The sequence below is a fragment of the Barbus barbus genome (genome assembly GCF_936440315.1).
Source record: "Barbus barbus genome assembly, chromosome: 17".
NCBI lineage: Eukaryota > Metazoa > Chordata > Actinopteri > Cypriniformes > Cyprinidae > Barbus > Barbus barbus.
Window position 1 is genome coordinate 25,267,777 of NC_136745.1, and position 16,421 is coordinate 25,284,197.

Here is a 16,421-nt window from a genome sequence, read left to right on the forward strand (position 1 = left end):
AATTCATTTACCAAAGAGTTCGAAAAGCGCTTTCTTCTTTCCCTCACCTTTAGGCTTTGAATTAAATTACTTACTACAGAACATCTGACTTGCTTTTTTTAATCCGTCATTTCAGATGAAAGCCAACAGTCCAGCTCTAGTTACTTTCTGAGAAAAGGTTAGCTTATTCCTATGAAATTTACACATTCAAGAATTGTGAGCAGAGGTATAGATACATACAAAAAGTTGCCACATCTGGTTAGTGTACTAAACAGCCACTCTCATCCCATTAGAGCATGAAATACATTTCAGCTGCAGTGTGTAATTTGTTCAATGTAAAAAAAAAAAACTTTCCACTATGCCAGCTTAATTTACTATAAGTAAGCCATTCATAAGAAGAATTCCACTGTGGTGTTATCTAGCAATAACTTTTTGTTCACTTAATGATGTGTGGTTAGATTTTGACTACCTGTTTGTAGGGACAATGGCAAACAGGGAGAATTATGTGGATTCTAATTGTCATTATTTTTTACATAATTCCGTTTGGAATTACATAAAAATACTCACAGCAGCTGTTCCTGAAATTACAGAAATTACACACAGCAGCTGTTCCTGTGCACATGTGGCTGTTCCAATCACATACAATCTTTGTCACAAAGTTCCCACAGAGTTAACAAAAGATCTCTCACCTCCTTCGTTGTCTTTGTTGTCTGCACATGAAGTCTCCATGGCGACATTGCAGCCGGTACCTCTCCATCCAGTCTTGCATTCGCAGTGCCAGCTGTTTTGACCCAGCAGACACTGTCCATTTCCATTACATCGGTTTGGACAGCCATCTGCAACAGACAGAAAGAGAAGGAAGATTTGTTTAGAGAAGCTGATATCCATCACGCCAGTCATCAGAGCACTGATATATCAATAATTGTGACCAAAAGTTTGAAAACAAGCTAGAAATAGTTTAGAGTTCAAAGTTCAACTGAACTAAATTGAATTGAATGGAACCAAACAGAACAGAAATAAACCAAATTGCAATTGAATATTTACTTTGTGAAAAAATAAAATATTTTATTCTTAAAATTAAAAGACAAAAAAAAAATCCTGTTTGCATCCGTTTAATGCAATTTTATACAAATAGCTCTAAAACAGGTGTCTAGGTTTTCAAACTTTTGGCTGTGACACTACAGGCAGACATGCATCAGTGCTCTCACACAACCATATCTGCCTCCAATGCGCTCAATGCCCATCTGAAGTATTTGAAAAGCATTACTATTCACACCTCAAATCAGTTCAAACTCTGAGAGCAATTAAATTATCTTCGGTAGAATCCACTGATAGCCGCCGTTGGTAGCAAATGAATTTATCAAAACTCTTCCATTCAGGAGGGGATATTTGTAAAGAGCACATACACTCTCCGACTGTTCATTTACAGTAGCTGATTTGATTTGTCTGGATAGAGAGCAATGCTATATAGTTAAGACAGACTGGAGACTACAGATCAGATTAGGGCGCATCTTTAGTTTGAAGTACGAGCCTGTGTGTGTGTGAGAATCAAAGACTTGCAAATAAGAACATAGTGCCAGAATATGAAGGTGTAGAAGTATACTTCTTTTAAAGGAGACCTATTATGTCCATTTTTACAATGTGTAATATAAGTCTCAGGTGTCCCCAGAATGTGTCTGTGATGTTTCAGCTCAAAATACTCACAGATCATTTATTATATCATTCTGAAAATGTCTATTTGGAGCGGAAGCAGATACATGCTGTTTCTGTGCATGTCTCTTTAAATGCAAATGAGTTGCTGCTCCCCGCCCCCTTTTCCAGAATAGGGCTGTGCCTTTACAGCTCGTACATCAGATACTCTGCTAAAAAAAAAAACTTCTGTTTGATTTTGATTATCATGTCTATCGCACTGAAATCATGCGTTTTAAACCATATTAGTTTAAACCTCTGATATATAGTTTTCTTAGTGCATTTGAAGCACACGCACAGAAAGCGGCTGTCACAGGCATGTGAGTACTAAACTAAGTGCTTCCATGTCTTATTGTGCTTAAACTGTCAAATACACAAAAGTTTATGTTAAAAGCACACAAAAACAGTCGGTTATGTCTGTGAAGGTAAACAGCTGAGAAAAAAATTACGTTTATATTAGATCTGTGTGGCAGCAGCGTAATATACAGTAAATAAATAAATAAATCCACTGCTCTCTTGTCTCCTCCGAGGCTGGGACTCTAAATAGTGTTCTGTGTTCTTCAGTACAGCCAAAGACAAAATAGTTAGCATGCTTTTCTTGAACTTTCACCACCTGTGAAAACATAATGGGGGCACCATGGGCAGAAACTTGCAAATTAAGAGGCGGCAATATTATAATAATATCCCCTTTCTACATCACGGGGGAAGCAAAATCTGAGCGGTTCGTTTTTTCACAAGCTTGCAGAGAAAGGCTTTCCAAAAAAATGCACTGGGTTGTTCTTTTTCACGTTTTCTGGGCTGGTAGATGCACTGGGGACCAGATTATAGCGCTTAAACACAGAAAAAGTTGGATTTTAATGATATGTCACCTTTCCCACGTTTTCAAGAAACAGAAAAAAGTACTTTGATAAATATATCAAGTTTTTGGAGTGAAGTGTGGCGTGTGTGTGTTTAATGTATGCAGTTAGGGGATAAACAGTCTTCCTAGAAGACAAAAGACGGAAAACAATCTTGCCACAACAGTTTTGAGAAGAACGTGGATTGATGTAAACGTTTTAAGGAAGCTCTCTCTGGGAGAGGCAGAGACTGAGATGAACAAACACAAAGAGAAATGAAAAGGATAAGCACTATTCTCCTTTAGCCACACCAGTCCATAATTAAGCACTCTAGAGCCATGACCTGACATTTCCGAGTCATCAGGAGTTTTGTGTAAATAAAACATGTGGTCTAAAAATCTCAGCACTGCCGTGGGCATCGTCTCTTACCTCGCTGTAAAACGAAAACCACGCTGTGACCTCACACTGTGTCATCAGAAACCATCGCTGGTGCCCCGGAGTTCAATCTCTAACAGTTAACACTTCTGTTAGTGTTTTCACAGCCTCCGCTTATGGTTACCCTGGAAACACAGCCTTTTGGAAGGAGCCGCTTTCCTTCATCGCAAGGCTATATAGTATTATTGGCAGCTGACCCGGCGCAGGTGACAGACACTTCAGATGAAATTAAGTGAATGAGTGAAATGAAATGGCCTCGACCAGAGGAATGTGAAAACCCAGCATGCACTGGGACGCATTCAGCCCAGCCATTGTGACTCAAATCAAATGTTACTTTAATTAATGTAATTTTCAATTTCTGGGGTCCTTGAGATGCCACATTAACAGCCTGCTATGCATCGATTGTCACGCAATATTGAGCTGAGAGGAAAGTCACTTAGCAATGATTGCCTTTTAAATGGAGCTGCCATTTTAAGCAGCCAAATTCTTATGAAACACCAGGATAGCAAAATCTATGCTGACCATTGATCGTTCTCATTGGGCAGCACTGAGCAGGGCCCCTCTTTCATGCCAAAGCCCAGTCGATTCTCAGAACACTAACTAGAATAAAGTGGGATTTCACAAACTATTAAGCCACCTGGCTAAAGTAATGCAGGTTGACTCTATTGTAATCTACTTAAAAAGGAGCTGAGATTGCCTTGAGTTATGAGTCAGCGCACACTGTATGAGAGAGGTACGCAAAGGTGAGATGGGGAAAGAAGCACGCTGCATAGCAACAGTCAGCAGTTGATGGATGGAGAGATGGATAGAAAGAGACAGATGGATTGGTGGAAAGGGGAAAAAACGGCAAAAGAAAAGAATAGTAGGTTTGCAGGACTGCATGAATTGCAGGCAAAGAAAGACAGAAAGAAATTACTTAACTGTCTTAAAGGATGGGATATTACAGGGGAGAAAGAATGTGTGGAAGAGAAATCCAGTCCTCCACCTAACTATCCCGTCCACTGGCCTGCAGCCCTCTCGCCTTCAAAGGTCATAAAATAAAGGTTAGATTCATAAATCCTCCAAATTCGCCTTAGGAAGAGACAGATAAAGTCCCACAGGGAGTGAGCACCTACTGCATAAAACGCCCTCTGTCTGGGTTTTCCTCACCTATAGAGTTCCATGTACTACTACAAAGTCAAATAACATCCTAAACTTCAGCATGGGAATAGTAAAAGCTGAAAATTTTCACTCGAATGGTTTCTGAACTATAGCAGACTGGGTAATGTCCCGTGCGCATTGAACAAGTTCTCTCACAGGCCTAGTGTGTTTGGGAAACCTGTTTGGAAACGGTCAAACATTTTTTTCTGCAATTTTCTTTTCCCTAAAAGGACATATGGGTTTGTCTTGTATGGTGGGCGTGGTTTCCACTCATGAGCCAATCAAATCAAGTGCAACTCGCATCCACTCAGGATACCCTAGCATACAAAGTCCATGCCTCCAGCAGCCATTGACCTGCAGTCATTTTGGCCAATTAGAGATGTAAATTTAAATCAAGTAACTATTGTCGCTAGCTCTTGTTCCAGACTTGCTTCCGTTCACTGATGCATGAGCATTCAGGTGATCACTGTGGGTCCCTGCAGTTAAACTCCTCATTATCCTGCTCTCCCTGCAAACACACCACACTCCCCTTCTCAGGAAAGCACACACACGCCTGCCCCTCCATTAGTATTCATCCTAGGAGTTAGAACACATGCAGGCGCTGAGACAAAGTCATTACCATGCCTCCTGTGGTCCTGCACTCTGTGTGCCGAAATATGTGCATTAAAAACGTTGCTCACTGCTCCTGACCCACTCTGCACCAATGGCTCATGAAATTTCACATTTATCTTAGGATCCACTCCCTCCCGATCCCTTTACTCGCAGTAGTGATCTATATCCCTCAGGTAGAGCAAATTCTATGTGATCTTTGTCTCCACTCTGCAGTGTCCTCTGTAATTTAGCTCTTTTGTCTGAAGCAGACTTGATGGACGTGTAGGACGACTTGCCTCCTGTGTCTCTGCTCTGTGCAAACATAAAGGCTGCTAGGAACTGGTGTGTCCTGGTGAGTGCTGCTCTGCCTCTAGTAGAAACTGGAGTCTACTTAAATGCAAGCATTCCCATCATGCTTAGAGTCATGTAGTTGACCCAGCCTTTAACTCTGCTCCATTAAAAGTTGGAGGGAAGGGGGGTGGTGTACTGTAGTGGTTCCAGCTCAAGTCTATTAACTTGAAGTTCATTGGTTCCAACCACCTAAAGAAGCCGTCACTATTGTGCTCTTGAGCAAGACTCTTAACCTCATGTTGCTCCAGAGAGACTGGTCCTTTAATAAGTATACGGCGCCATTCTATGGCATAATTCCTTCAAAGATGCATAAATAAATCCTACCTATAAAAATAAATACTTTTATGTTAATGAACAAGCACTCAAGTATGCAAATGCATTTGCTTAGTCAATGCATTGCAAAAGCGTGGTGCTGTTGTGCATATTTAAGGTTCTTACATTACTGTGGTAACAAAGCTTAATACTTAAAGGGATAGTTGACCAAAGAAATTTAATTCTGTCATTAATTACTCACTCTCATGTTGTTTCAAACCAGTGTTAATTTTGACAGGCATTTTTGATTTAGTCTTAGTCTTTATCTTGAGACGAAAATGCTTAATAGTCTTAGTCACATTTTAGTCATTTGAGTCTTTCATAGTTTTAGTCTAGTTTTAGTCGACGAAAAGTCATTGCATTTTTGTCAACTTTTAGTCATTACTTTTAGTCAAACTGCAGTTACCAACATTTATTTTGGTAGCTATTTTATATGTAGTATTCTAACAAAAACAGTCATCAATTCTTCTCTCTTTAGACCAAAACAATTAAGCTTAGTTATGAGAAATTTGAATCAAGGATTGAATTTGGAAAAACTGGAATACATTTTCATTTTTTGGTAGAGATATAAATTAAACTCATTTTTCAGATACAGTATGTTTACTTAACAAGTATACATTTATTTAACATCTTTTGTTGGTTAACATTTATGACAGATAATTAGGAATGCTGTCCTTTTAAGACGGAAGGTATGTATGTAATAGCCTACTGACATACATTCAGTTTTCACCCACCTGTTTAAGCTCACTTAAACCATAATGGACTGTATTTCCGTGAGATGCTCTACATGAGAGACATGTGGACTGCTGTGTGTGTATTTGAGCACTGAGAACTGATCGCGCGCTGTATGAGAACTGAAGAAGTGGAGCGTGTGCGAGAGAGAGCACTTCTATCAGCGTGTTTCCGCCTATCGCACCTTCACTGACTTTAAATTAATCGACAATGAATTGTGACTCCCGAGAAAAACGGGACGTCTGGTCACCCACTCCCTAACCCTTCGGGTGCTGAGGCCATTGTTTCAGATCGCTAGTTCGCGTTTTGGTAGCCTATCCGTCCACTGCGGCTGCCATGCAAACGCACCTTATCCAATGACAGAGACGCACATTTTGAAAGACAAGACAGTTAACTTAGCCTATAGGATGTATTTTGAATGTCCGTAGTCCTCAAATAACATTTAAGTCCCGTCTCGTCTTGTTAACGAAGACGCGCATACATTTCGTAATAGTTTTTATCATCAGATATTAGTTTTAGCTCGTCAACGTCTCGTCTTAGTCACAGAAAAAAGGTTCGTTGACGAATATTTTTCGTTGTCGTCTTCGTCAACGAAATTAACACTGTTTCAAACCCGTGAGACCTTTGTTCATCTTTGGAACACAAATTAAGATATTTTTGATGGAATCTGAGAGCTCTCAGACCCTCCATAGACAGCAAGGGTCCTTACACGATCAAGGTCCAGGAACATAGCAAGGAGATCGGTAAAATCATCCATGTGACATCAGGGTTTCAACCGTAATTTTACGAAGCTACGAGAATACTTTTTGTATGCAAAGAAAACAAAAATAACGACTTTATTCAACAGTTCGTCTCCTCTATGTCAGCGCAGCATAATTTTGTATTATATCCACTGGATGGAAACGGCGTACGCTCTTCTGTGTCAGCCGCACTGCGAGGATACGTCTTCTACGTATATTTACACTTTGATTTGAACAACAACAGTGCATCCGCACCGCGAGGATACGTCTTCTACGTATATTTACGCTTTGATTTGAACAACAACAGTGCATCCGCACCGCGAGGATATGTCTTCTACGTATATTTATGCTTTGATTTGAACAACAACAGTGCATCCGCACCGCGAGGATACGTCTTCTACGTATATTTACGCTTTGATTTGAACAACAACAGTGCATCCGCACCGCGAGGATACGTCTTCTACGTATATTTACGCTTTGATTTGAACAACAACAGTGCATCCGCACCGCGAGGATACGTCTTCTACGTATATTTATGCTTTGATTTGAACAACAACAGTGCATCCGCACCGCGAGGATACGTCTTCTACGTATATTTACACTTTGATTTGAACAACAACAGTGCATCCGGTATGCGGCTAACACAGAAGAGCGTACGCAGTTTCTGTCCAGCAGAAATTCTCCAAAATGGCGCTAAGGTGACGCGGAGGAGACGAATTTGAATAAAGTCTTTTTTTTTCTTTTGCACACAAAAAGTATTCTCGTAGGTTCGTAAATTACAGTTGAGCCCCTGATGTCACAAGGATTATTTTACTGATCTCCTTGCTACATTTCAGTACCTAGATCGTGTAAGGATCCTTGCTGTCTGGAGGGTCTGAGAGCTCTCAGATTTCATAAAAAATATCTTAATTTGTATTCCGAAGATGAACGGAGTTCTTACAGGTTTGGAACAACAATTTTGGGTGAATTATCCCTTTAAGATATTTTTGATGAAATCCAAGAGCTTTCTGACAGACAGCAACGGAACTGCCATGTTCAAGGCCCAGAAAGGTAGTAAAGACATCGTTAAAATAGTCCATGTGACATTAGTGGTTCAACCTTAATTTTATGAAGCTACGAGAAGAGTACTCTTGTGAATGGCAGTGGAGTCTGACAAGGAAGAGAAGAGTTGTTGCAAAATAGTATTCTCATAGCTTCATATAACTAAGGTTGAACCACTGATGAACTATTTTAATGATGTCCTTACAACCTTTCTGGGCCTTGAACGTGGTAGTTGGATTGCTGTCTACGCAGGGTCAGCTCTCAGATTTCATCGAAAAATATCTTAATTTGTGTTCTAAAAATGAACAAAGGTCTTACAGATTTGGAACAACATGTGGGTGAGTAATTAATGACAGAATTTTCATTTTAGGGTGAACTATCCCTTTACAGAAGCGATAGATTTAACTTGAAATGTCATTAAACCAAATGTGATTTTTCAGGTAGCTTGTTAGAAACCCGTAACAATATTTAACTGGTTCTGCAAGATTATTTTCAAACTGTTGCTCCACCTTAACTGACAGACCTGAAATACTGGCTGGTTTTGACAACATGGCAATTACTTGACTCATGAATCTTCATGTCATTCTGACATTGCAAGATAACCATCTAATCACCAGGTTAACATTCATGAGCCAAGACTTTGCCAAGGATTCATAAAGCCCTAAGTACAGTAGACACACTGAGATGTGCCATGATAATTTGGGCCATCTAAGGGGAGTTGTGCAGGTAAAGCTCACTCCCCTTGTCCTCAAGAGGCACTAGCAACTGACTCTAAAGATTTAAGTCTTCAGCGTCCCTGTTAGCGTGCCTGCCTCCCGATGCTGGCTGCTGCCGGTCTGAGTCCCGCTTGGAGTGGGCCGAGCGGAACCGGTTGAATTGGCATTGAGATTTATTATTATATGTTATGAATCATTCATTGACTCAATCAATAACTTGAGCAAGACATCTATCCTCAGTTTACTCCAGTGAGACTGTCTCTGTAATAACTTCTGGTAGACATTTAGGATGTCTGCTTACTATCTATTAAATAATATGTGTCACATGGCCACTCTAATGTATAGTATTACCCCATAATCTGAAGGATTGAAAAGTCATTGTTCTAAGTGGCTCAGACAGATTGGGCACTTTTGTAGCTCAGTTAATGCTGTAGGAGAGGGACATTTAAAAAGCAACAAGCTGCAAAACAGATGATTACAGCTATACTATCATCATCATCTGACAACAAGAATATAAACACAAACGTTGAAGAACACAGACTAGCACTATGAACCTACTCGACATGACATTCTACTCCACAATGGCTACTCTACGAACAGAAGCACACAGTTGTTATGCAGCCAAGCTATCAGAAGCAGGGAGAGGGGGGGGTTGCTCACGACCAGACTAAAGTGCAGCTAGCACTAGTCACAGTACGACGAGGTACAATACCTTCAATACTTCCATCCCAAAAGTCTGCATCAGAGAGGACATTCAGAGGAAACAAAAATGCGTCATAACAAGAAGACAAATGAATACATGTGTTGCATTTGAATCAGTTAGAACCAGAAGAATTCAGAGAAATAAAAATGGAAACTGAAGATGGAAGCCATTTACAAGGCTTTTTTAGCCTATAGAAAGAGTTTGGTGACAATAAGCAGACAGACTTCCTGTTGTGGCATACAATGGGGAAAAGGATTAAAGGCAAAGCACTCTTTGTCGCTTGTGTCATCTTTGGAGTGACAGACAAACATGCACACATATCCACAGATGATGAGAGAAAGGAAAACTCTGGCTTTTGAGTCTATTTTTGAGACAAAGAAGTCAAGACAAAAAGAGGAGTGACTTATCAAGGTGAAGACGCCTCTACCTTTCATCAGTTGCTGCTACTCCGCAAGAACTGTTCATTACCCAGCAGCCCACACATCTGCCTCCGCTGTGTGAGACGTGATCAAACATGACTAAGTCTATCAGCCCAACACCAGACAGAGGAACAGTCTAATTCTCCTCAATAACCCCCCACCACCACACATTCTTGCACCTCAGCACCTCATTCATCTCTCCTACACCTACTGACCCCATGGCCACTGATTTCACCTTGGTCTGTCTTATGGCCTATTTACAACTTGTATAAGCTTATGGGAAAATGCTTCCAAACTGATTTAAAGTCAAGCTTTTAATTGGTTATTCTCAACCTTCAAATGCTATAAACATCTCTTTCAGAGATTTGGGTCAAATGATGCACTTGAGTTGTACTTACAGTCATTTAATGGCTGTCACTTGTCGTTTTCACAAGAACGTAGGGAAGGCGTGTTCAATATTGCTCCTAAAGGATCATTTTCCTGCATAGCTTAGCTCCAACACATCTGCTTGGATGTTTCTAGTGACCCCGAAGAGATTGATTAGCTGGTTTGGGTGTGCTGGAATGTGGCCATAAGGTATCCCATTTTTTAATTTTCATCATTTAGATGGGTGCTCATGAGGGTCTCCTTTGTAGCCACTACAGTATGTATCGATGCACACTTTTGTGGACTCTACAGCAGACTGCAATCCCTCTGGATTTATATTACCAAAATGTGGACCACAGGAGTTTTGGGCAGCTTTTGGAGCATGGCCTTAATATTAATGGTTTTAGAGTCATGTACTATATATCCCATCCTGATGGATCAGTCAAGAGAAAAATCACTTGCATAAACTTTTCCTGGAGTTCTCCTAAATCCCTGAGCTGCATGCATGTAGGTCATGTTCCCGGATCAACATCCTTTGCTGGTCCTTAAGAAGCCATTGCCCAAACCAGGGGTGTCCAATCCTGCTTCAGGATGGCCACTGTCCTTTAGAGTTTAGCTCCGACCCCAATAAAACACACCTGACCTAGCTAATCAAGGTCTTAGTAGGCATACTACAAACTTCCAGGCAAGTGAGTTGGAGCTGAACTCTGGAGGATAGTGGCCCTCCAGCAGCAAGTTTGGACACCCCTGGCCCAAACCATAATTTAGGCCAAAAATAAGAGAGCACTGTTTTAGACCCTAACCCCAGCTTTAACCCTTTCCCTAAAATCTGACTGGTTGATAACATTGCTGCCCTAGGACCAACAAGGATGATCCAAAAACAGGTCCCTCTCACATTAAGCTTCAAGAAAAAAGGAGGGATTCTATATAATGCTCAAAAGATCAGTAGAGGCAGAGCAGATACAGTGCTTTGGCGTCTGTTGTAATAGTGAGTATAGGGTGCAGGAAAAGATCAGTTCCTGGTTCAGGGCTGGGCGTATGCCTACCGATGGTGCAGTGTTCTCCGTTCCAGCCCTGTTCACACTCGCACTTCCCATCCTTACAGGTGCCGTGCTTCACACAGAGCGGGTTACACACACGCTGGTCGCACGACGCACCTGTCCAGCCCTCTTCGCAGCGACACGAGCCACCCATGCATACCCCATGTGTCCCGCAGTCGAATGAGCAAACCTCTGTGTGTAGAAATGGACAGAGCAGTAAAACCACTATTTACATATCATTCATTAGAAATCAGGTATAATGAAATGAAACATTTGTATTACTGAGATCCAATCAAAAATGCAGACTGACCAACAGAACAATCAGGGCCCATCCAATTGGGGTCACAGCTACAGACGCCTGTGTCTGGAATAAAAGCACCATGACCGTGGCACTGATCTGGGCATTGTGCTCTGGGCAGCTCACAGCTTGGTCCACCCCAGCCTGGTTTACAGTGGCACTCTCCGTTCACACAGATGCCATTATTTGAGCAGGTCGGATCCAGGCAGTCAACTGCGAACAAAAGGTGAGAGTCATGAATAAGGCTTCATCTGTCAGAAATAAAAAAGACCCTATGATATTGCTTTATAAACTCAGTTTTCTTTCCTGTGTTGACATCATTTTTTATTAAAAAGGAAGCTAGGGAGGGATATGTTGAAGGGCTTGTTCCTGTTTTTTAAAGGCCAAGCCTTTAGTTTATGTCACAGCAAGAGGTGGAAAGAGTATGAAAATATTATACTCAAGTAAAAGTACCATTACATTAATTGTAATGGTACAGCTCATTTAAAATGTACTCAGAGTAAAAATTACTTAGTTACATTTTAACAGTGGGAGGGAGGCAAAACTGGGATAGGCCAAGGGGGACACTTGTTACCAGGCAAATTAAATCAGTATCAACAAAATTCATCTGAAATGCATTGAAATGCAGAGGAAACACAGAAGCTTAATCTAAAGTGGCATTTAAATGTTTTACACACTGTTTAATGCGATTAATCATTTGAAATGATTAAAAAAGAATAAATAGGCCTAAATGAAAAGCTACTTTAAATGTGAAATTAAACCGTCAGTAGGTGTCAGCAAGTCGCTGTTAATAAATGAGTCATTGCAATCGAACCAAATCATTTAAACAGTTTATTGATTTATTCAGGAACAAAACACCGTTATTGCTCAGAGACGCAAACAAGTGCTGTGGCTGTGTTAGGAATTATTTTTGTTGATGAAATAGAGCAAAAACAGGCAATATGGTGTCTAAAACGTAAGTCTCTTAATTAACTTTTTGTTTTTTGAACTGTTGTAAAAAAGAAAATCTATATGTAATCATGCTGACCAATACCAATACCAATATACGGATACCAAAAAAATTCAAAGAAAATAAAATAAAAGGATGCATATTCACATATACCTGGGCTTTCTGGGATTTTGAAGAAGGCATGCACAAGCACATACTACGTCTTTCATCTAAGCATGAAAAATCAATATCCCACACCTTAAGTGTGAGAATGGCAGTTTCCTGTCTAGAGCCTTTCACACTCACCTCTCAAACCCTCACTTTCTCATCTCCGTCAGTCTTTCCTACTCTCCCTTCCTCTCTCTTTTTGACTCTCACATGTTCCATCCAGGGTGCCTCAAAAAATTGATATCGACTGCTGAGCGAAAGAAGAGATCTGGCCATGAAAAGTGCGAGAAAGCCATTTGACAAATTACCCGGCCCTGAGGTGCCCTGCGTGACACCCCTGTCTCAGCCCCCCTCGGCCCCCCTCGGCCGACAGAAGTGCTGCTCCTTTCCCCTCACGCACATAAAGCCATTCATGCCAAATGTTTATGCTGCAGAAACTGCACATCACAGATATCGATTTCTGTGTCACCGGCACTTCAGGTAAATTGGTTGAGTGACTCTGCTGTGATGAATATCTGATTTGAAAAATCTTAGAGCGGCAGGAAAAAATGAAAGGAGCAAAAGTGCTGACCTTGTGATCCGCAACACCTCAGTTCCTCATGACCCACTAAAAACATTCTCTCTTATTTTACACACATACATTTGCTTTTCTGCCATATTGGGAACTTTCCATTGACTTTTCTTTTCTTTCTTCTTACCGAGTTAATGATATTCTATATCCCTTAAACCTAGCCCTGACACAATCCTTTTTGCATTTTTAGATTTTTGTTTAGACATTATTAATATGTTGAATTTCGTCCTTGGAAATTTTTACCATCTTTTTTGCCATTATGTTCGCTATATGCTTTCAATTTATTGAAAATAACACCATGAACATTCGCCTTTTGTGTTACATGGACAAAACAAACAAACAAAACAGGTTTGGAACGACAATGTGTAAACAATGACAGAATTTTCATTTTTAGGTGAACAATTCATTTAAAAATCTTCAATCCCCCTCTCAACACTTTAATGTGGGACTTGAAGCCAGACTGTTGATAATGAATTAGAGATTTAGAGAATGAGAATTAGAAAGCATTAACATGCAAGGCTATTGTTGTTCTGTTTGTTTAGCTGCCATCACTGTCTCTGTAATGAGCAGCAAAGACTTTCTGAAACTCTGTTTTCCATCAACCTATTTCTATGTTTGTTAGCTGTTTTCATCTCTGCCTCTCCTTCTGTCCTCTTATACCTCATCTCTTTTCTTCTGTCTCTACCTTTTTTGTTTTCTTCCCTTTCCATTTTTAGACTCCTGGGACTCTTCTAGTTGTCTTCTCTCTCTTATTGCCAGTCACTGTCTTACCCAAGAGCCACTGAACTCAACAGAACACAAAAAATGAATCAAGACCGAAACTATTGCTCTCACCACCCAGATCAATATATTTTCTACCCTTTCCTCATCTCTGCGAGGTGTTTTTGTGGGAGCCCATTAAGACCTACCAGTGAATCTGGGGAAACAGCCAAAAATGACTGTTTGAATATGTGAAAATGTGTGTTTCCCTTTTCAAGTAGCCACATGCACAGAATGCAGCTATTACAACCACAGAGGATATTATTAAGCAATTGAAAAAGAAACTCCATCTACACAAAGTTACACTATTACACACACACACATACCCTCAGCGCAATTCTCTCCTTTGTAGCCCAGAGAACAAACACATGTGCCCTCTGTGCACGTGCCATGACCACCACACTGGGGGTCGATGCACTGACTGATGGGAACATCGCATTCCGGACCCTTCCATCCGCTATAGCAGATACACGATCCCTTTTCATACTGACCATTTCCACTGCAGAGGACTGGGCACGCCGCTTGGGAAAAAACAGGAAGAGACAAGACACAGTTTGATATGAGTGGCGTCTGACATTTTCTTATTCATTTCTTTTGAAACATTTTGCCTCTTAAGACCCTTGAATAGCATGAGAGACAAATGAGACCGCATAGGAAGAGAGATTTTCATTATGTTTACAAAGAATCTGCGTAGGTTTATGAAGAGACTGAGAAACAGGCTGGCTGTTGTGGTCATGAATGTATCTCTGAATGGTGTGATACTAGGAAAAAAGTACCGAGAACACATCTGACAACACTAGGCTAAGAAAAGTCACTGAGGACATATGATTTAAAATAATGAACTGAACCTTAAGCTTTAGGCACCAAACTCGTTCAACAGCAATCAGTTTGGTGGAACATTCTCTTATTGAGACTTTAGATTGATTGCAAACTGAAATTACGTTGATAACATGTATTCATTTAGCAGATGCTTTTAACCTAATAATTAACAAATGAGGAAATGTATATATATAAAAAAGCCAGCAAAGAGATTACTATATTCATATATTATGGGATTTAAGGTACTTCAAGTTTGACTCCAAAACAAGAACTACATGTGTCTCAAAAACATAATATCATGGTGCATGTCTAATAATATGGTAACACCATGATACATGACCTAAAACATAATAATATTATGATACTGTACATTACTTAAAAAAAACATCATACTAACATGATGTATGTCCAAAAACAATAATATCAAGGTGCTTGTATTTAAACATGGTAACACAAAGGTATATTTGCTAAAACATAATAATATTATAGTACATGACATGTCCAAAAACATGGCAATAGCATGGTATATATCCGCACCTGATCAGAACAGACTGTGCCTGCATATGAACCTGAGTCTTGACTTAAACTACATTACCCAATAGCACTAATGAAAGATGTCTAGTAACCAGCAGTCTAAAAAGACTTCCTGGGGTGATTTCTGCAATGAGAGTCTCAAGGCTCTGTGCATTGTAAAGATATTAACACACACACGGTCAGCAGTAGTGGGGGGAGTGGACAGCTGTGAAAGGTTGGAGAAAACTGTAATGAAAGAAAATGTAATTTAACATTGCAGTAACAAAACTATTAATCATGAGCTTCCCAGGTGAACAATGGGAGATATTGGGCTGTATGAACCACCATTCGTCATCCTTATGCCTGGGAAAGAGAGAGAGGGAGAGAAAGAAAGAGAGAGAGACCTCTAGTAACATATAGATCTCAGTTTCTCTGAGTCATAGAACTAAAGCACCTTCATAACAGGAAAGTATGCAAATACAGTGAATGTATTTTCAGTCATGCTGTGCAAAATAATTTTTTGGGTAATTGAAAACACACATTTACCCAGCTATCTAAATGGGGACTTCCCATTGACAACTGTCATTCTCAGCTAATTATAATTACTACAGAGGTATCTCTTACCTCTTAAACTTTTGGTAGTTCCAGAGTTGAACAAAGATTTAGTCTATTTATAAACCCTTTTTCCTTCTCATGATGGTCCATAAATTAAATTGGAAATTATATAATCCAATTGGTCCCAAAACGTATAGCTAGGTCAGGAACACACACACATACATACTCATCTAGAGGGTGTCTGGACTCTTGGGCTAAACCCAAGGCTGTTGAGTGTGTAGAGCCATAGGGACCGCTGAGATTAACACACATCTTTGATGTGTTCAGCTCTTTGAATCCCACTGCTGGTGCCATACTGGCAACAATTCACTGCTGTTCCCCCTTGCATGGGTTTTTGCATGCTTTTCTTTATGTCTGTCTGGACCCTAGTCTGCATGCTGTTTTGCACTATTTGCAGTTTGTTTTTGGCATTTTATTGACAGAAGAAGTACAGAGGTGTCAAGAAATGATGACAATAAGATTCATGTAGATGAGAACTGGACAGAGAACTTCAATCTCCAGCATAAGACCTATAGCTCAATATGTCTCTAATGCTAATGCTAATCCACGGTTTCCAATCACAGTTTACCCAAAAATAAAAATTATGTCATTATTTACTCATCCTCATGTTATTGTAAATCTGTATGACTTTCTGTTGTGGAATAATGATGAGTTTTTGAA

At 40.1% G+C, this 16,421-nt stretch overlaps 1 protein-coding gene across 4 annotated transcripts in view; it reads right to left on the reverse strand.

The window, feature by feature from the left end:
- The window catches only part of LOC306883136 (teneurin-2-like), a gene marked incomplete at its 5' end in the record, with an annotated part of 248,305 nt that overhangs the window by 19,543 nt on the left and 212,341 nt on the right, over positions 1–16,421 (reverse strand). For all 4 annotated transcript variants that reach the window (XM_079438244.1, XM_079438242.1, XM_079438243.1 and 1 more), the window contains 4 exons: positions 669–815; positions 11,097–11,282; positions 11,401–11,601; positions 14,141–14,335. In XM_079438244.1, the coding sequence (XP_079294370.1) occupies positions 669–815; positions 11,097–11,282; positions 11,401–11,601; positions 14,141–14,335 (729 nt within the window). The remainder of the gene's footprint in view (positions 1–668; positions 816–11,096; positions 11,283–11,400; positions 11,602–14,140; positions 14,336–16,421) is intronic.